Below are 22,468 nucleotides of genomic sequence, written 5' to 3'. Positions count from 1 at the left end.
TTTACGAGTAGGAGAATTTGAGGTCCCCAGAGAGGAAACCTTCAAGCTTCAAGGTAAGCTTCAAGGTCAGGACCAGAACCCATGCCTCCTGACTTTCACTTCAGTGTTCTTCCCACTATGAGATCAGCCTAGCTATTCCATGCAGAGAAATAGGCAGAAGCAACGTTAGAACCATGGGCTGGAGCCCAATTGCAAGGGACCTTGAAATGGCCATTCTGAGGACTTTGGACTTTATCCTATGTCATAAAAAGTCAGAGAAGGTAGTGAAGCAATCAGACAGTAAGTAAATAAAAATTCGTTCCGAGCAAGCTTGGATGAATGTGACTGGCAAGGGGTTAATTAAATGCAATCAGGCAGTGGCTTCGTTCACTAAGCTGTTTACAGAAGTGATATCACCAATAACCTAAGCTAGTCTCTATGCAATAACTTACAGCTTCCTGGAAGATAGGTCAGTACCAGGAGCTGGTAGAGATACTTTGCAAGGCTTCATCATTTCATGCCAGGATGGCTCTGCCCTCCAAGAGGAAAAGGGATCTGAGAATCAAGATTTTATATGGGCTCATCTAAAGGTAGGGCTCCAGAGTCCTGCAAACCAGAGCTGGCTCAATTTGATGAAAGGCATTTTTTTTATTCTCCAAGTCAAGAAGGTGGCAAAGTCAGCACACTCCTAACTCCCTCCCCGAACTCACCACCTTGATGAGACCTCACTCAGCTAGTCAACCTCACAGGTTGGGTCAGGGCCAGGGAACTTTAAAGCGAGGATCCTAGGACCAGAAATTTAGAGCTGGAGGGGATCATCAAAATGATCTCTAGCAGAGGTTCTTAACCCTTTTTTGTGTGTCCTAGACCCCTTGGGCAGTCTGGTAAAGCCTAGGGCTCCCTCCTCAAAAGAATGCTTTTAAACGCATAAAATAAAATATATATAATTACAAAAGAAAGCAGTTATATTGAAATATAGCTAGCAAGATGTTGTTTAAAAACAAATGCAGGAACCCCAGGTTAAGAACTCCTGTTCTGTTTCAATACCTTCATTTTACAGATGAGGAAACTGAGGCTTAAAGGTATTACATGAATTTCCCTGGCTCACACAGGTAGTAAGTGACGGAAGAGAGATTTCAACTCTGGCTCTAAATGCAACCCTCTCTTTTGTAATTCACACAGCTATGATCAATCACTCAACAAGCATTGATTAAGTAGGTACCATGTTCCAGGTATTAGGGATACACAGAAAGACAAGGCCATGCCGACCCTCAAGAAGCTCCCATTCCAACAGAGGAGACAACACATATTGAAATAGAGGCGCAAAAGATACATTGAGAATGAATGGTCACCTTAAAGGGGAAGGTACAAGGTCACAAGAACCTTAGAGATCCTGATATCCCAAGATTTAAAACTAGGAGGGACTCCAGAAGCCATCTAGCTCAAACTCCTCACTTTAGGGACAAGGAAACTGAGACTGGTAGAGTCTCACTCAAGGTCACACAGTGAGAACAGAAGGCTTAAGACTTGTTCTCATGTGTCCTTGCCTCCTAGCCCAATGTCCTCTTCCACTAACCTGTGCTGCCTCATGTTTCTGGCTTGCAAGACTTTAATGCCTTGGCTGCATGCTCTCAGATTTTCTGACTGGAGAGACAAAGACAGAGAGACAGAAAGAAAGAGACAGAGAGGAGAGAGAGAGCCAGAAAATGACAGAGAGAGAAAAGAGAGACAGACAGAACTAGAAAGACAAAGAGAGGAAAAGAAAATCAGAGAGAAAGAAAGGAATAGAAAGAAGAAAGAAAAGAAAGGGAGAGAAAGAGGAAGGAAGAAATGAAGAAAAGAAAGAGAAAGGAAGGAAGGATGGAAGGAAGAAAGAAAGAAAGAAAGAAAGAGAAAGAAAGAAAAAGAAAGAAAGAAAAGAAAGAAAGAAAGAAGGAAAGAAGGAAAGAAAGGAAGAGAAAGGTCTCAACATTGTCTCTAAGCCCAACAGCTTGTTCATGTTTGCTAGACACATGGATCCAGATTAGAAAAGCGTAACGAAGCCTCAAAGTGTGTGTGGGAGGAGGGAGCATCTGGGAGCCAGAAAAAGAAAGAGGAGAAATGCTTTTTCTCACCTCATCCTGGCATTCACCCCAGAGGTGAGCCTGCAGTGAACAGGCATGAGCTGGCGTCCAAGGAGACCAGGTCCAAGGAAATGTTCTGCCTTCCAAAGAGAAGAGTCATGCCCCTGAAGGGGTGTGTGTTTTGCTGAGGCTGTGCCCTTCCAGAGGGCAGGTGTCCCTTCTACCATGACTCACTCTGTGGGCCACAAAAGGAATGGGCTCTCTCCCCAAGGCCCCCAGGCCTCCAGGGACATACCTAATGTTGGGCTAGTGGGATAGCTGGCTGAAATGCAAACCAGATTGGGGAAAAAGCATGCCTCCTGACTTGGAATCTTCACTGCCAATCGTCAAGTGAAATCGTCAGTACTGAAGTAATAGGGGCCAAAGGAGATTAGTGCTGGAAGAAGGGGAATAATAGATAAAATGAGGCAGGAAGATGTCAAGGACTGGGGGCATGTGGTTTGTAGCCCCTCAAATTTGCAATGGGTACCAAGGTTGGTCATCTAGGCCATGGGTTCTTAACCTGGGGCCCACCAATAAATGGATTTCAAAGGGTCTGTGAACTTGGATGGGAAAAAGTTACGTCTTCATTTTCACTAATATTTAACTGAAATTTAGTATTTCCTTTGTTATGAACGTAGGCAACAAACCACAGTAATATCTGGTTTTACCAATGGGGTACAAGAAACTGTAGAGGCAGCCAAGAGCATCAAGTTTGGGTCAGGAAGACCTGTACTCAAATGCAGCCTGAGATATGTTCTAGCTGAGTGACCCTGCACAAGTCACTTAACCTGTTTGCCTCAGTTTCCTCAACTGTAAAATGAGGGAAAAAACAACATCTGCTTCCCAGGGTTGTTATGAGAATCAAATGAGATGATATTTGCAAAGCTATTATGATTACAAAAGGTTAAAAACTGTTCTAGATACCATCTTTCCAGAAGAAGGGCTCTTGGTTCAGTAATAGAAAGAACCTTAAAATTGGAGTCACAGGACTTGAGTTTGGACCCTGGTTTTGCCACTTATGACCTGAAGTTCTCTGGGCCTCAGTTTCCTCATCTGTAAAGTTGGGGCAGGGGAGATAACCCTAGATGACCTATAAGATCCCTCCAAGATATATTAGTTTTCCACCTTTTTCACAAAATTCAGTGAATGAAAAAGCATTCTTTAATTGCTTCTTTTGTGCCAAGTCCAAGCATCAGGGGGACAGTTCCTACCTCCAAAAATATGTAACAGAGGAGACTTCATGTGTGAGAATGTAGCAGTCAAAGAAAGGTACCTCATCCTGGAAGGGCACAACCATAGTGAGTACAGCTATCAGGGAGGAAGGAGAGTGGCACATCCTTTACAGTAACAATGGTGGTACTGGTCTGGTTAGGATTTCAGAGCTGGAAATGGGGATAAGGCAGCCAGGGGATCAGAGGAAGAGCAGAGGCCTTTGCTCATCCTCATAGAGGGCGATCAAACTTTTCCTGCTCCTCGCTCTCCCTACAACATGTCTAGCATTAAGGTTGTCTGGGGAAGACACAATGACAAATGGCTCTGCCATTAATTATCCAGGTGACCTTTGGCAAATCATGTCAACTTGCTGGTCCACTTCTGTCCAAAGAGGAAGGTGGACTACGTGACTTCCGAGCTCCTTTCTAGCTCTCACGTTTTATCCTATCGCCTATGATCATTCTTCCTTGTTTCTATCCATCTTTGAATTTATGCCTGGGAAACCCTCATGCCCATAAAAGAGTCAATTAGCAGACCAACTAATATTGGCTGAGCATCTATTATGTGCTAAGCACAACGGGAGATTAAAAATATGCCACTGTCCTACCCAAAAGGAGATTACCGTTTACTATGTCTAATAATAACAGCAGCTAGAATTTATAGAGTGTTTTAACATTTGCAAGAGACTTTACAAATACTATTCCATTTTATTCTGGGAGGTAAGTGCTATTATTACCGCCATTTTATAGATAAGGAAGCCGAGGCAGACAATGGCTAAGTGACTTGCCCAGGGACAGCCAGCTAGTGAGCTTCTGAGGCCATATTTCAACTTGAGTCTTACTGATTGCAGGCCCAGCGCTCTAGTCACTGCATGCCCAACAGATGTGGAAGTGTAGGTCAAAATACAACAAAAGACAGTTTGAATTGCATATGTAAGCTGTGGGAGATAGGAGAAGAGGGAAAGCAGTACGCCCTTTGGAGTAGCTGGAGAGGCATCCCACAGGAAGCAGAGAATGACCTGGGTGCCACACCAAGCAGAGAGGACTCAGTCAATATTTGTTAACTGAATGATCAGATAAGCAGAAGGGAGTAAGGAAGGAAAGCCTGGGAATGAAACAACAAGGGCAAAGGCATGGAAGTGGGATGAGCTTCACTGGCATGGAGGAAAGTGAACAGACCAATCTGGCAGGAGAAGAAGGTCCATATAATGGACCAGACTGATCAAGGTAGGATTAAGGATGGCTAAGGTAAGTGAGGGTGCTTTCCATCAGTCAAGGAGCATTTAGTATTAAGGGCATTGTTGGAGATCCAAAGGAAGAACAAAAATAGGTCCTGTTTACTTCTATGGGAGAACAATACACACAAAAAAATACAAACACACACACACACACACACACACACACACACACAATGTACACCGAGTAAATGAGAGGTAATCTAAGAGCGAAGGTACAAGCACATACATCACAGGGCTGTTTGTAGGCTCAAATAAGATCATGGATGTAAAGCGCTTTGCAAACCGAAATGTTAGCTACTGTTGTCATCATTATAATCAGTGGTGTATAGTGGTGTAATAGCAAAGGCACTGAAATGAGAGCCAGGAGACCTGGGCTGGATGTCTAGTTCCAGGGCAATTATTTTATCTGTAAACTAAAGACACTACTTCATTCACAGCCTACCTGAGAGGCAACGTAGCAGGTGGATAAAGTGTTGGACAACAGAATCTGAAAGACCCAAGTTTGAATCCTTCTTCAGGCACTTTTTAGCCATGTGATTTTGGACAACTCAGTTAACTTCTCTGAGCTTATTTGTAAAATGGGGATGTTAATAGTACCTACCCACCAGGCTCGTTGTGAGGCTCAAACGAGACAATATTTGTAAAATCCTTTGCAGGCCTCTGGCTCTGATATCTGCTAAGTCCATGATCACCTCACTTGTCTGAGCATCAGTTGCCCCATCTGTAAAATGGGGATGACAGTACCTTATCCTACAGGGTTATCATGAAAACCAAGGTAAAATACGTGAAGCACTTTGTGAACTTCAGAGCCTCATCTCAGTGTCAGTTATGCTTACCTTCCAGGGTTTGTATTGATCAAACGAGATGATGCATGTGAAAGCCACGAAGCATTACATACATACGAGCTATTATCATTAGCTGTCAGTTATATTTACATAATGAATTATGGTTTACAGCAGACTTTCACTTCCATTTTCTCATCTGATTGTCATTGAGAGACACCCTGGAGGAGTGAGTGGAATTTGGGTTTTAAAGCCAGGAAGAGCTCCCTGAGGATACATCCTAGATGTAGGACAGAGCTAAGCCCCTCACCTCTAGTGTACTTAGTGAGGCTGTTAAGTTAGAAAGGAACCAGGCATTTGTTGGGTGACTGGGAGGAGAGCAAGTTTGTTGTTGGAGGGACCGTAGGGAACACTACTAGCAACAACTCCTGCTATGGAAACTCCCTATACTAATGCAGATAGACACCTTGTCTGATGTTCTTAAGAGATCTTGCCTGTCTTAGGATCTTTCCTGGGTCACAGAGAAGAGCTAGCACTATCATGTCATTTCAGTCATATTTGTGATCGCATTTGGGGTTTTCTTGGCAAAGATACTGGAGTGGTTTTCTATTAACTTCTCCAGATTATTTTACAGATGTAGAAACTGAGTCAAACAGGATTGAGTGACTTGCTCAGGGTCACATAACTGGTAAGTGTCTGAGGTCAGATATGAACTCAGGTCTTCCTCACTCCTAGTCCAGTGTTCTATCCACTGAACCCTCTAACTGCCCCTAGGGTTATCACAGGTGGAAATAAACCTAAATCTTCTTGACTCCATTGTCAACCCTACCATACCCATTAATACATTGCCTCTCTGCAATAACCAAATGCCCTGCAGGAAAATAAATTGGAATCATTGTTCTCATTTCCTCCTGTTTTAGCCCATCCTCAATTCTCACATACACATAACACATTGTAGGGATGACCCTGTTGAGCATCATGACAACCTACTCCTCTGGTTCTACAGAAGTCTTCCATCCCTTGCTCAATTAAACATTTTTTTAAAAAAAAGTAAAATATATACGGTGACTTTCGAGTGACCTCAAGGTAGCTATCAACCTTATACCCCTATATCACAGGTTTCTTCCCAGGCTTCCACTGCCTACAAGCCAAATGGCTTCCAACAGATACAGATCTCTTCTCTGTCATTTTCTGCACCAGTTATCTAGTGCTCCCAATTCTTCTCAGCACATGTGGGTTCTTTGATATTGTTCTTTCCCTCATCACCCACCATCTTGCTGTATCTTACTGAAGTCCACTTTTTCCATTCCCTAGCAGTCATTTGCCTCCTTAGTCTTCAGGATGAGCTAAAACTCAAGAAGAAATTTAGGTGAAGATCTCTCATCTCCCCTTCTTCCATCTTTAATACTACCTGGGAATTCCCTCTCTTCACTCCTTTGGTTTTCTCTCTAGTCATCAGCAAATGAGAAACTCTTTTCCCTTCCTCTCCCACATTAGCATGCTTCCAATTCCCTCCCTCACCTGCCTCTTTCTTTGTTTCTTTGAAAGCTCCAGTTTCCATGTATCCCCAGCACTTAACACAGTATCTGGCACATACATACTTAATAAATGTTTACTGACTCACTCGCTCACTTGAGAATCCTCATCAATGCAATAAGCAAACATTATTCCAGAGAAGCAATGATGAAGCTTGCTAGCGAGGTGATGGATTCAAGATGTAGGATAAGACAAACATCCTCAGACACAGTCTATGTGGGAATGTTTTTTTTTTTTTGCTTCACTATGTATATTTGTTACAAAGGATTTGTTTTTTTTTTTTCTAACAGGAGGTCAAAAGGGGGATGGAACTAGGGAAAGAAAAAAAGAAAAAAAAGAGTCATTGAGGAATCTTTTTTTAATTGAGAGAAAAGAACAGAAGGAAGGCCTGAAAGAAAGCTAGTCAAGCAGGAGAACTCTGAAAACTACAGGCTGATTTTATTATATGCTTAAAATAAAAGCCAAATGTATGTAACAGTCATGTTTCATATATAATCTTTTTTCTGTATGTATATATATATCATATATATGCAAATGCCATTCCATTTTGTGTTTAAGCTCCAAATAAAAAGCTTAATTTTTAAAAAGAAAGTTCCTGCCCCCCAACCTTTGCAAATTCATTTCTTTCCAAAGTCCCTCTACCCAGATATTTCCTTTTCCTCTCTTTCTTTAGCGAACAAAGGAGAAGTACATTTAGATGCATTAGCAGCTGGTTCTCAATTATTATTAATACTAAGAGCTCTTTATGGCTACAAAGTACTTCCACATCCATCATCTCATTTGTTCCACTCAACAACTGTGAGGCAGAAGGTGCAAATATTAATAATGCCTCACATTTATGTAAAAGGGGGACATCCATCTAAACACATCTTCCATGATGCCTAAATCCAATGAGCAGTCACTCACTCACTGGGCAAGGTTTTCCAGAACTTTATTTCCCATGAGATCAAATTCCTACCATACAAAGTAACTGCAGCAGAAGGTACAGACTCTGACTGGTGGAGTTTTCTCGACTGGGGGTGAGGTGGAACTGAGTCTGCAGTGGTATCATCCATGAGCCCAAGTATTCCCCAGTATGTTTATGAGGTCCACATTGCAAGAGCAAGAACAGCCAAGCTGTCCTGAGGCAGCAAGAGTCTTCAAGAGAGAGTGGAAAGCCTCATGCCACATGGGTGAAAGTAGCCAACCTATGTCCGGATGTGCCAGAGGCTCTGTCAGACCTCTTCCAGACCCATAACAGGATGGTTTGCCCAGATTTTCCCCATGGAGCATTCTTCACTCAGGAACACACCTAATCTCATTCATTTCCAAAGAAAAGGAAAATGACTTTTCTCCAATTCAGAGTCATGAGTCTTGGGATGGCTATTTTCGCAAGTTCCTCTGGTGGAAATTGTGGATGAATTCACCATCTTTTGGGAAAGAAGGATCAATAATATCTCTGATGTCTTACATTTCCTTTTCTATTCTAATGAAATGTTTTAATTAAGTCTATACTGTTCTTTACCTAGGCTTCTATTACAAAGTTTATACCTGGATAGCTAGATAGGGGTGGGCTTTCGTGTTCCATATGGGATGGGGACACAAGTCATATGAGGTCCACTTACCTGCAAATATCCTCCATAAATGTGAACCTAAGGCTGTGTAATGTTCATGGCATCTATGGAGCTAATACTGGCTGGTATGGGATGACTTTGAGATAAGTACTACTAATATGATTGCCCTCATTTTACAGAGGGACAAATTAGAATGAAGTGACTTTCCCATAGTCACAAGTCTAGTAGGTATCTGAGGTGAGATCTGAACCCATGTCCCAACTCCAAGTCCATCATTTTTTCTCTAATATCATACTTAAAGTTGAAAAATTAACGTTACACAGAGGAGCAGTGGCTTACCCATGGTTAACCAGATTGCAAATCAGAATTTTATCCCAGGTTTTTGTGATTCCAACCCCAGAGCTCCTCCTATTATACCACATTTCCCAAATGATAGACATGATAGTATGGACTACGGGTTGGGAATCAGCTGCCTCGAGGTCACATGTGGCCCTCTAGGTCCTCAAGTGTAGCCCTTTGATTCTGTAAACAGGTTCCCCACAGGTTCCCCACTCCTGGTATGGACCATTCCCATCCAGCCATCATCCCGGACATCTGTGATGGGCATCATGCCATCCAGTCTACCTCTGGGCACCCTCCCTCCCCATATTTCCATCTCTTGCTACTGGAAAGGATGTGACAACCCACTGCCCTATGGCTTCATTCACAATCCTTGTTGCTGTCTGTGTCAAAACTCCCTTCTCTGGGCATCACTCTGCTATGTGTACTATACATATCCCTCAATTAAATTGTAAGCTTCTTAAAGGCGGAGACTGTCTCACTTTGGTCCCTATTCCCAGAACCTAACACAGTTCCTGGCATAGTGTTGGAGCTTAATAAATGCTTACTGATGAATTGATTCAAAACTAGATAGCCTAGCATTGCAATTTGACTTGGAAATGCATTTTATGATGGAAGTCTAGAGAGATCAGAAGGCTTAGAAGGGTCAGGGAGGGGGGAATGAGAAGATTTACCTCCTTAATTATGCTGATAAAATGAAATTGTAATTCCCAAACATATAATCACTGACGGCAAGAATCCAGGATACATGTGGAAGAGTAGAAGAAGGTTGGCATGGGATGGCGTCAGCCCTGCAGTCTAGAAGAGAGCTAATGTACATGCTGATAAAAGTTTATTGCATTTGCCTTTCCCTTTCACATTCTACTCTCCTCCTTGTCCTCCTTTATTCTCCTGCCCCATAGAAAACATGCATCTCTCAGCTCTTTTCTTCTCTCCCTTTTTCTCCTTATTCTCATTCATTCCCCATCTTCCTGCTGTGAGAGATTTTCCCTTTCTCTCAGCACATTGGGGCAGCCAGAGAAGAATTTCCCATAGAAATTTCAAAATAGAGAACTGTCATCTCCACACACCACTGTAACCTCCCTCTCTGTATCTGGAAGTCCAGCTAATCTCTATCCCCATACTCTCGAGTTATCCTCTGACCACGGGGAACTAGACTTACCACTCTGAGCCCTATGTTTCTCCATCTGTCCCCTACTACTTTTACCCCTGCCCTTCCTTTTCTGGTGAGAAAGCACCGACTCCAATAGACAGCCCCACGGCATAGAAAGAGATGTCTCTGACCAAAGGGGCAAAAAATGACCTGAGATGCCTGTCTATACTATTAGCCCATCCAGACCTCACCACCACTACTGAAGGTTATTCTTCTGTTACGCCTCTGCCCCATCAGGGCTACCCTAGTTTGCCTGTATGGTGATCTCATGTAACTGACCCCAACTTTTTGTAGCTATCAGAGCTTGCCCTGCACACCTCTCCAGGTCATCTTAAGATTTCCTGGAAGAAGGAAGCAGGGAGGGAAAGGATGGGCCCCGAGTCCTGAACCCCATCAACAGATCAACAAGCCTTTATTAAGTCCCTCTATGGGTCAGGCACTGTGGTAGGGGCTGAGTAAAGATAATGAAACACTGCCTCCCTTCGAGATGCTTCTGCCTCATAGGGAGAAAAACCATGCGCATACATACAAAATAAATAACAAGATAATTGGTGAAGGGGCCATAATAGCCAGACAATCAAGAAAGGATTCATGTAGAAGAAGGTGGTGCTTCTGAAGGAAACTGTATTCTAAGAAGCAGAGATGAGGAGCGAGTGCATTCCAGGCATGGGGCCACCTTCATAACATGTTGTTTAATCCTAGAATTCTCCCAAAAGATACAATGGCATACTAACAACTAGTTAGTGTAATTGCTAGTTAACAACGGAAGGGAAAAGGTAGCAATGGACATGAGGAGAAGGAGACAGCAGGAGAGATCGATTTCATCAAAAATTTCCCCTGTCCTGTTGAAGTTTTTGCTGTAGCTATGGAGCCAGAAGTAGAACCAAAAGCTAAAGAAAAAACCTTACATGCTAGGCAGGAATTCTCTCTGAGAGCATTTCTGACAGGCAGCCAAACCACCACTGTTCAACCTCTGCTCAGCTGTCAAAGAGATTTTCCTAAAGCTCATATCTGACCCTATCACTGTCGTTCCCACTCCCCCCATCCAATACAATCATGCACATACTCAATAAACTCCAGTGGCTCCCTATTACTCCCAGGGAAAAATATAAAAAGCCCTTCCCCACGATACCCTATGATCCAATAGCATTGTCCAGCAGGCTATTTATTCCTCATATCTGACACTCCAACTCCCAACTGTGTATCTGCATAGGCTGTTCTCCATGCCTGGAATTCTCTCCCTCTCTGTCTTCTGACTTCCTTGGAGGCCTAGCTCAAATCCTACCTTCTACCAAAAGCTCTTCCTGATCTTCCTAATGCTGGTGCCTCCCCTCTGCTGATTAGCTCCAATTTATATTGCCTTTCTAGTTTTTGTACCCAGTTGTTTGCACAATGTCTCCCCATTAGACTGGGAACTCCTTGGGGGCAGGAGCTGTTTTTTTGCCTCTCTCTGTATCCCCAGCACAGTGCCTAGCACATCGTAAGTGTTTATTAAATGCTTATTGCCTGAATACTTGCAGTGACAGAGACTAATGAACCTACTCAGAGGAGTTATCTGAGCATTTCAGTTACTACCACACTGACATCTAGGGTGAGACTCACCTAGGAGAATAATGGGACATCACCCCATGGCCTATACGCAAGGACATGTTGGAGCCAGTTCTCCATTGTTAAATCACGCCCCAGAAATCAGCAAACACTTCAAATTGGAGCTTGATTTGCTGTTTTGCTGACTATCTTTAGACTTAAGAAAGTTGTGAATGTTAGCAGTGAAGATTAGATTTAAAAGCACTGTGTGTGCGTGTGTGTATCCCCACCTTGGAGAGGCAGTTGTTAAACATATACTAGCACACCTCTGCCTAAAGGGACATTTTTATACTTCTCTGGTTCAGGGCAACTTCCACTGAAGGGAATGTGATTCCTAGGTTTAACCAAAATCTGCTTAAGGTACATAAATGCAAGCTCAGTTAAGCCTTGCTTTGAAATGTCAAGGGATGTTATTCCAGTATGTAGGAGCCCTAGAACAGCCTTAAGGAAGACTATAAACATTTATCAGCCCACAAAATCAATTCACTGGGAAGTCCCCCACTTGCTCCCCCTCCCCCAAAGCAATAAAAACAATGTTCTTGCTTTTTAAAAGCTCTGTGGCACATGAGTAAGTGGCCCAGTGCCTAAATGGCTCACAAATTGTAGGCCGCAGTCAGCAAACAACTGGGCATGAACCAGGAGTGACTTGCTGAGAGGTAAGACAAGGAGAGGGAGGCCAGAGCTTCAGGCCACTCTAACGTTCAGCCTGGAATCATGGGAATAGGCCAGTTTGGGGTGCAGGGGGGTATGCAATCCTATCCATGTTTGACCCATCCCACATACAAGGAAGATTGAATTACAAAACTTGGGTTGCACCAACAGAAACAGCACCCAGAAATAGAGAGATGAGAGTCCCACTATACTTAGCTCTGGTTGTGGGGCCAAAGGCCTCAGGTGGGGATCATGTTCAGTTCTGTCTGCTCTATTTTAGGAAAGACATCCATAAACTGGAAAGGATCCAGATAAGGGACTCCAGGATGGTGATGGACCAGGAGTCATGTACTAGGATCAGCTGTAGGAACTGAAGACGTTTGGCATGGAGAAAGGAAGACTCAATGGGAACATGATAACTGTGTTCAAATATGTGAAGGATTTGTCACATGGAAGAGGAGTCAGACTTTTTCTGCTTGGCCCCAGATGGCAGAACTTGAATCACTGAGTACCGGAGGCAAAATGTAGACTGAGACATGATGGAAGTAAAAACTTGCCAATGCTGGGCAATGGGCTGCCTCAACCTGTTAAGCAGGGGCTTCCCTTCCTCGCTATGTCTTCAAGCAAAGGTCACTCACTAAGAACAGTAAGTTCGTGTGAGACTAGATGGGACTCTGAGGCTTCTTCCAAGTTTGAAACTTGGTGACTCTGAGGAGAGGAGAGTCCAGTAAAGGAAATGAAGCTTATCATCTTGAATTCCTGAAGGGCCAGGTGATGCCAAGGGTCCCTAGTTGGGAGAGGCAAAAGGGCAGAGTGGCTAGCATATTGGATTTGGAGGTAGGATCCCAGCATTGTAGAGTTAGAGCTGGAAGAGGAAGCAAAAATCATCCCTACCCTCAGGAAGCTTATATTCTAATGGGGGAGACAACGTGTAAATAAACAGGTACATAGAGAGAGAGTAGATCCTAGGAGGCACCTAGATGCTGGGATGATCAAGACAGATGACAAAGAAGAAAGTGGTTTGAAAAGAACGCTGCACTATGAAACTCTGAGATGAGGAGGCAGGGTTCTAGTCCGGGCAAGTGATTTCATTGGTGAAAAGAACTTCTGAAGTAGAAACTTCCTCCATCAGTGTAATTTATAATATTGAAAAGTTGCCTAGGGTGCTGAAACATTAAGTGACTTGCCTGGGGTCACCCGGTTAGTATGTGTCAGAGGGAAGACCTGAACTCAGATCTTCCTTACTCTGTAGCCAGCCTTCTATTGCTCACAATTTGATATCCTACATTCATTACCCACATTTACTTGAGATCCTTTCTTTTCAAGTTAAACAAATCATAAGAATAATCTGGACCTTCCAAATGAGACAGTATATGTACATATATATATGTATATATATATGTATAAATTATTGTTATTATTTCAGTTGGCAATGTACTCACATCTATGACGATATTAACCCAGTAGGATAACAGGGCATTCTTGTACAGCCTAGAGATACCTGTGCTTCCCTTCCTTCTTTCTCCAGCTCCAAGGTGGGGTTTGGGGTAGGGAGAGTAGCTGTGGCCTGCCATTCTTGGCTTCTCAGCTACAATTCTGACATCCTGGGCATCATTCTGATCTGTCTGACATATTCCTTGAGAATCAAAAACTCATCATTCAACCTTGTCATTAAATTTAGTAGTTTAATCACATTTCTTTCCTCCCTCCTTTCCTCAATCTTTCCATCACTCTATCTATCCCTTATTCTACCCTTTCTTATTTTCTTTCCCTCTTTCCTTCATTTTGTTGTTCCTTCCATCTTTCCTTCCTTCCTTATTTCCATTCTTCCTTTATTGCATCCTTCCTTTATTTCTCTCCTTCCTTCTTTCATTTCATCCTCCTTCCTTCTTTCCCTCTTTTCTTCATTACTCTCCTTCCTTCTTTCATTCTGTCCCTTTCTTTCCCTCCTTCCCCCATCCCATCCTTCCTTCATTTCCACCTTTCTTCCTTCCCTCATTCCATTTCTCCTTCCTTCTTTTTATCCTCCCTACTTCTCTCTCTTATTTTTTTCAGTCTGCTCATCTCTAAAATGAGGTCAATAATACTTGTCCTACCTCTCATAAGGTCATTGTGAAAACCAAGTGTGCAAGAAATGTAGGCTATTATTTTTATTTTTTGCAAATGGGAAGCAGTGTAATGAAATGCAAAACCCCAAAGTCTAAAAATCAGATCTGGGTTTTGGTCTCAGTTCTACTAACAAACTAAGCTGTGAGACCTTGGTAAGCAACTCCTCTTCTGAGCAGATCAGTTTCCTCATCTTATCATGACAGGAGTTGGATGGCATGATTTTGAAGGTCCCTTCTCACTCTAAAATTCAAAGTAATTTTTCAGGAACTGCCAACGGGCTCCTGGACATTGTATCCCTGCGTCTCTGGACACAGAGAATCATGACAAATGACCTCTGTCCTCAAGGGCCTCACAGAGTACTCAGAAGCAAGACACATCACATGAGCAGCTGACCTAACCACAATGAGGAAAGTCTCAAAACTGTGCATATATGATAAGTATAAAAGGAATAACATAACAGAGAAAGACTATGAGCTCGGTGGAAGGAGTGGTCACCTGTGGGCTGGTCACCAGCAAATCAGACATCTCTCTATGCATTCTCCACCCTCAAGATTAAAAAGACAGTTGGCATCCAAAGGCCCACGCTGGACTCTTGACTGAACAGCACTCACCCTCTGGGCCCTAACTGAATTAGCATCATGCAGTGGGCCTTCTCTAGCTGTACATGCCTGGAATGGACTTCTAATTAGACATTCACAGGATGTCACAGAGCCTACTTTGCCCATCTGCCAGATGCTGCTCCCGTTCCATCTGGCGACCAAAACTAATGAACCCACAAGGAGCTGGCTGAGCTCATTAATGGCTGCAGGATGGGCTGGAGACTCCTGCCTGTCCCCCCTTTCTTCCCCATTCCACTCTGCAATTTTCCTGTCTTTTCCCTATTTCATCCTCCTCTTCATTTTCTTCTCCTTCCCCTTCAAAAAAATACCTAATTTGCTGGATGAGGAATAAAATTTATTTATTACTAAGCAGGAAAACAATTAAGCCCCTTTCTCCACTCCCCTCCCCCCTTTTTCAACCAGGCCCCTGGCCATGGAGAAGTCCTGGGGGATGCTGGCTCTGGAGATAATCCCTTCTAGGATCAGAATGGCCCAGCAGACCAACAGCTCTAAAGGAAAACTAAACTGGAAGGGAGGGGGACGATACATGCATGGAGGTGGGAAAGATTTCAAAGCTACTTCTCTAATTCAATCTCTAAAATGAACTCAAACACTTTTTAAATGAACCAAGGCTGCCTTGGCTATTAAGAAATGTAACTAGAAAATTTCCATGTCCATAGCAAACAGCACAAGATAAATTCAACTGAGGAGGACAAGAAAAGACCTGGGACACCATCCCATGGGAAGGAGAGATCAAAGATCACAGGACACAGATGCTCATGGGTATCAGAACGAAATATGAAAAAGGAAAGTAGACTGGAGCAAGGCCAAAGAGAAACTCACCTGAGGCTGGGAATAGGAGGGGTGGGGAAAGGTACCACCCGGTAGGTTCATATTTCAACTACACTAGTAATTATGCTCAACCTAGTGGTTTCTGTGCTGCTAAAGGAAATTTCAATGCTGTTAGCACCCTATAAATTTCAGTGCTCTGAAGCAAAGCCCTAGTCACTCCATAGTTATAGTTCTGGCCAGAGCAAACAGGGAGCAAAAGCCTTGGGAAGGGATAGGGCAGATAATTGCAAAGAAATTTCCCTGGGAGCTCAGGTATATTTTCTGCTGCTTCCAAGATAACTTCTTCAGTTCTCAAGCACTCACTGAATACTGTTAACCCAGTTCCAGAATTCCTACAAAATTTTTATCTCAGGTATGAGGGAGGTGGGAAACGTCTTTTCAGTTCAATGGTCAGGAGTGAGGGAAAGGGATATAGAACTTTACCAGGGAATTATAGGAAAAAGTAGCAGATAATATTATTATAATATAGCATATAATACCCTCATGAAAGGCCACATATTATAGTGTATAGAGTCCTAGAAAGATGTGGGTTCAAGTCCTGACTCTTATTCTTACCAGTTCTGCTACCCTGGGCAAGTCATTAAATCTCTCCTGGCCTCTGGACACTCTCTAAGACTGTACATTGCAGAGTCTCTGTCCATCTGTATCCTCAGAGGAAGCTACTCATTGGAAGTTCCCTTTAGTTCCATTTAGAACAACAACAACATTATAGAATATGTTATGTAGAAACTAAAACCATCAAGTTTGCAAAGATATGAAGATCTTTCTCAAAGAATCCTGTCTCAACCCATGCTGAGAAATTCCACACTTGGGATCCTGGACTCAGACAAAAATAGAGAAGAGCTCCATGTCTAAATCCAGGGCAATCTTGTCCCTCCTAACCCCACAAATTCATGATAAGTCCTTCAGCAACCAAGTGTTAATTAGATATCCAGTCTCCTGGAGTTATAGCATCACAGACTCCCGGAAGCTGAGAAAATCCATTTAGTGCAGAGGTTCTTAACCTGGGCTTCACAGCCCAGCCAAGGGACCTCTGGATTGATTTGGGGGGAGTCCATGAACTTGGATGGAGGAAAAAAATCTCATCTTTATTTTCACTAATCACTAACTGAAATTTACATTTCCTTCAATTATGAATTTTACAAAAGAGAAATTATTCTGAGGAGTCCATAGGATTCACACAAAAGATGTTGACCAACCCCAAATATATAAATGTTCAACCTATATATAAAAGAATCCCACTTGAAAATATCCAAGGTGGGAAAAACCATGCTCTCTGGTAGGCGACCCATTCTATTCAGGAAGTTTTGATTATGAAGGTTTTCCTGACATGAAGCCTGAATCTGCCTCTTGGCAGCTTTCTTCCACTGCTCCAGTCAATGCCCTTTGGGGCCAAACAGAACAAGAGAAATTCTTCTTCCACCTGGTAGCCTTTTCAAATGTTTGAAGATAATTACCTTCCCTCCCCCCCAAAGCTTTGTATCTCCAGGCTAAGCATTTTCAGTTCCCTGTGAGGTTGATTTTTTGGACCCAGGTATGTCTTTATATTTATCCCTACTGACGTTCATTTTATTTGATCTAACTCAACATTCCAGCTACTTAAAATCTCTTTGGAGTCGGACTCTTCCAATGTGTCAGTTACTCTTTCTTTCCCAGCTTTGTGTATTCTGCAAAGGCAATGATTATGCCATCTATGCCTTTATCCAAGTCATTGATAAAAATATTAAATAGCACAGGGCTGGCACAAACTTCCCAGATACTCAGCTGGAGACCTCTTGCTACGTTGACAATGAACATGTACTCTTTGAGTCCAGGCATTCAATCCATTTTCAGTCCATTAAACTGCATGTATCATCTACTTTCCATCTTCTCTACAAGAATAGGATGAGATATTTTATCCAAAGCTTTACTAAAATGTAGATAAACTATAACCACAGCATGCTCCTTCTCCAATCAAGCAGCCTATTAACCATGCCAGAAATGGAAATGAAGTTAGTCTGGCATGACATGTTCTTGATGAAGCCAGATTGGCTCTTTGTAACCACCATTTTCCTTCCTAGACATTCATCAGCCAACTCTTTAATGACCTGTTTTCTGAGTTTTCTGAGGAATTGAAATTAAGCTTATTGACCCATCAGTTTGCATATATTTGATATCAGTGAGTTCTTTCAGTAGGTGAGGACTTTGTTTATCTGGATCTGGTGACCTAAAGTCTTCAAGGAAAGCTAAGTGCTCTCTTAGATGCCCCTTACTTGTCTTTGGAGGTAACCAGGTGGCACTGGCTCTGGACTCAGGAAGACCTAAGTTCAAATATGGCCTTAGATGTTCATTAGCTGTGTGACCCTGGACAATTCACTTAGCCTCTGCCTGCCTCAGTTTCTTCATCTATAAAATGAGGATAACAACACCTACTTACCTGTCAGGGCTGTTATAAGGACGATGATAATAATAATTACAGTTAATGACAGCTAACATTTACATTGCTCTTTAGGGTTTGCAAAACACTTTACATATATTATTCTCTTTGTATTCTCACAGTAATCCTAAGAGATAGATGCAATTATTATCTCCGTTTTACAAATAGGGAAACTGAGGCCCAGAGGCAAGGTGAAGTGACTTGCTCAGGGTCCAAGTCCAACACCCCATGCACTATGCCATTTAGCTGACAACTATCCTGTCCTATCTAGTGCACAGACTGTTCATGAGGAAAATGCTTCATTTTTGTCTCCAGTATGTAGTTAAGTATGTCACATAGTCAGTTCTTTAAAAAGACTTGTTTAATTAACTAAAATGATGGGAACTGTGAGATATACAAAAGGAATATAAGCTGAGATCCCAGCCTTCATGGTTTAGCTAGAGAGATAAATTCTGTATAAATAAAACCATTAGAAGTCTAGATACGAATTAAGGCTAAAAGACACTAAGGCCCATAGGCAAGCAGAGGAGAAGGGAGGCCCCTCCCTGAATGCAAGGTAGGAGCAGCTGAAGGCAGTCTGAGACCAGACCAAGAGGAAGAGACACAGACAATGCAGTGGCCCAAATATTGGTGGGGGGATGGGGGCGGAAGGAGGGAAGTCACCCTGACCCTGTGGTTGAGGGCCGGTCAATGGAGAGAGGAAGAGGGAAGGAGAAGAAACTCCAGGCAGGGTGACTGGAGGAGAGAGAATGAATTAGAAGGGGGAGAGTAATTACAGTGAGGAACTCCAAGGATAAATACAGCAAGAACGTGGTTAGCAGCATCCTGCCTACACATCTAGGGGTGGGGAGGGGGCAGAAGCCAAAAGGCTTTGCTTCTACAGCTCTCAAAACCTGCCAAGCTTGGTGCCAAACCAGATGGAGTTACAAGGAGGAGGAAACAGAAAAGCTCAGCACCCAGGCTAGGGACTGAAGTGGGATGGTTTATTCACAGGCAAAATGGAAAAGGGAGGAGACAGGTCCTCCTGAAAACAGGTGGAATCAATCAACAAGTATTTATTAGGCACCTACTATGTGCCAAGCACTGTGCTAGGCACTGGGAATACACTGTAAAAAATGAAACAATCCCTATTAGCAAAAAGCTTACATTCCAATGTGATAGTATTGAGCCTCTTTTTGGATCTCTTTAAGAACCAATTCTTAATTATATGTCTCTAAAAATAGATAAAAATAATAGCTAGAATTTCTAAAGTGCTTTAAGGGTAGCAAAGCACTTCACCAGAATAATTTTATTTTATCCTCAAAACAACCTTAGGAGGTAGGTACTATTATTATCCCTATTTTAAAGATGGGGAAACTGAGGTACACGGAGGTTAAGTGATTTGCCCAGGTTCATACAGCTAGTTAAGTGTCCAAGGCTAGATTCAAACTCAAGTCTTCCTGACTCCAGATCTGGCACTCTATCCACTATACCTCTTAGCTGCCTATGTGACCATTAGCAAGTCAGTTTCCTCTGATTATCCACCTCATAGAATGATAGGATCATAGATTTAGAGCTGAAGCGACTTTAGAATCCATCTGGTCCAATCACTTCCTTTTACAAATAAGGAAACTGAGGCATATAGGGGTTGAGTGATTTACCCAAAATCACACAACTAGTAAATGTCTGAGGCTGGACTAAACCCAAATCTTCTTGGCTTCAAGTTCAACATCTTATCTACCATACTATGCTGTCTCTCTCAATTTCATAGGATTGCTTTGCAGAAAAAAACTGTAAATGGGACCCAGAGATTCCAATACTAGACTTATGCACCCAGGAAGAAAAGAGTCCTCTCTACCGAAATATTCATAGCATCATTTTTGTAATAGCAAAGACTTGGAAACATAGCCGATGTATACTGATGAAGGAATGGTTAAGTAAATTGTATCATGTGAATATGATGGAATATTACTGTTCTGTAAGAAATGACTTGTGTGATGAATCTGGAGAAGCATGGAAAGATCTCTGTCAACTGATGCAGAATGAAGTAAGCAGAGTCAAGCCAACAATACACACAGTGAATACAACAATGTAAATGGAAAGAGAAACCACACACAAATAAAAAGTGAGCCTTGCAAAATTATGAAGAAGCAGCACGCCTGGAAAGATGATGTATGAAAAAGACATTCCCAAATCCACCCTTCAAAGAGGGAAAGGCCCACAGATGTTTTACGTTGCCCATATGTTCACTCTGTCAATGCACTGATCAGTTATGTTCATTTTTTTCTCTTTTTTTATCTTTAAAAAAATACTGTTTGTTACATGAAAGGGCTTCCTGGGAAAGGGAAGGATACTGGAGAAAATTATAGTGATGTAAAAAAACCCAAAAGATATAAATAAGAACTTATTTTTTAAAAAGTTTCATACTAAATGTGAGCTACTAGTAATAGCAACATTAGTAGTAGTGTCAGTCCAACCCATTTACTTTAAAGGAGAAGAAACTGAGGCCACAGTAGGTGCATAGACATAAAGACATAAAGGCACTCTTAAATCTGCCCTTCTGAGACCACCCGGATAGAAAGAGTCAGGACTCTCCACGTCAAACCAACTCAACCACGAGGTCAGAGGCTTCCATCGGCTTACTTGAACTGGTGTTCCCGGGAACCACGGATCTTGGAGGAGAAACGCTCAGCCAGTTTCTCCAGGCTTCGGGAGTACTCCAGCTCAATCTCTGCCTTCCTTCGGAAGAACTCCTGGAGGTCCTGCAGCAGCTGCAGCCTCGACTCGGACTGCTGCTCCAGGCATTTAAACTGCTCAGCCAACTGAGTCCGGATTTCTGCAGGCAAAGCAAGAAAGGGGGGCGTTAGGCTAGTGTTGGGGGCCATAGGCACTGTTGGTTACACATGAACCTAGATAGGTCTACTCTGGCCTCCTAAGCCCCTCAAGGAGCTTTAGTCTTTCTAATATCCAAGCCAGCTATCATTCCTACCCAAAGAAGTCTTCTCTTCTCCAGACTAAGGACCCCCAGTTCCTTCCACCATTCTTCCTATGCTGTTTTCCAGACCCTTTACCACTCTGTTTGCTCCCTCTGGATGCACTTCTCCAAGTCCCTCTTAAAATACTCAAAGCGTCTGACCCAAGACCTGATTGTGCCTTACATTCCACCTATCCCCAATGCTTTGCACAAAACTGAGCCTAAAGACCCTGGGTAAATATTTGTTGAATCAATGCTATATGGAGAGTTCAGTAATCAGGGCTTAACCACAGGATATCAGATTTAGAGAGCACTGACAGAATTTGCCACAGCAACCCACAAATAAAGCTCATTATCTGCGTATAGCCAGAATAAAACTTCTTTCTCCTCAGCTTTTTTGCCAATGTCCTAGGTTTCTATCTCTCCATCCCATGGTGATGCTCCAATCCCTACTCCCAAGGGAGAACATTTTTTGTTCTTCTTGCCCCCAGGCATAATGTATGGTGCTTTTGGGCCTAAAAATTCCTAATTAAAGTTCCATTTGGAAATAAACTAATGCTTTGAATTTCTAGAATATCAGGCAAAGTCTTGCCTACACATAAGTATCAAAAGGCCTCACACAATTAAATGCTAGCTTTCATTATTATCATTGTTCTTATTAATTAAGACCACTACTACCACCACTACCACCATCATCCTCACTACTGCTGCTGCTGCTGTCAGATTGAAGATGGTATTCTGCCTATGGGACAGACCACAAAAATTCCACAGTATAGTCATGGCTCCTAACCTCCAGGAGCTTGGAAACAAATATGGAACAGATACAAAGGGTACAAGGCTTTGTGAACACTAGATAAGATTTTAAATTGCCTTGTCTAAATGTTACCATCCAACCAAGGCCTTGAGTCTTAACTGTAATATATGCTACTCTGCTTGTCAAAAAAGAAATACTGACATGGCCAGAAGACAGAATTTTCTGCCACTAAAAATATGGATGCTTAATAAAAAAAAAATCCCTTGAAAAAATCTTCCTCATTCTGCATTGTTGTACTCTTAACAGCTGCCTACCTAGCCTGGACCTTGACCCAGCTCTGGGCAGAGGACATCTCAATGCACCTGCCTTTATGGAACAGACGCGAGACTGAAGCAAGAGGTACCTAGAATAACAAATGGTTCTTGGTGAGTAGAAATCACATGTGACCAAGGTTTTAGAGTTAATTCCATAGGCTATGGATACATATGGGCAGAATGTCACCAGTGACTGAAGACTCTTCAGATGTTAAGGCTTCTAGAAACCTGAAGGATCAACTAGCCCAATCCTATAATAGGAGACTGAAAAAAGCTAAGGAGGCAGATACAGTTGAGTAAAGAGAGAGTTCCCTGGGAGTGAAGTGGATTCAAGTCC

The 22,468-nt window shown here is 42.6% G+C and overlaps 1 protein-coding gene across 6 annotated transcripts in view; it reads right to left on the bottom strand.

The window, feature by feature from the left end:
• SRGAP3 (SLIT-ROBO Rho GTPase activating protein 3) overlaps nucleotides 1-22,468 on the bottom strand; it is a 269,566-nt gene that overhangs the window by 129,307 nt on the left and 117,791 nt on the right. For all 6 annotated transcript variants that reach the window (XR_011964714.1, XM_072598587.1, XM_072598588.1 and 3 more), the window contains exon 2: nucleotides 20,733-20,925. Coding sequence is in view for 5 of the 6 variants with exons in the window: in XM_072598587.1 (XP_072454688.1) it covers nucleotides 20,733-20,925 (193 nt within the window). In the remaining variant the exon portion in view is untranslated. The remainder of the gene's footprint in view (nucleotides 1-20,732; nucleotides 20,926-22,468) is intronic.

Source organism: Notamacropus eugenii, chromosome 3 (assembly GCF_028372415.1).
Source record: "Notamacropus eugenii isolate mMacEug1 chromosome 3, mMacEug1.pri_v2, whole genome shotgun sequence".
In the NCBI taxonomy this organism is placed as follows: Eukaryota; Metazoa; Chordata; class Mammalia; order Diprotodontia; family Macropodidae; genus Notamacropus; species Notamacropus eugenii.
The sequence above is the reverse complement of the archived record's forward strand: the minus strand, read 5'-3'. Positions and strand labels throughout refer to the sequence as shown.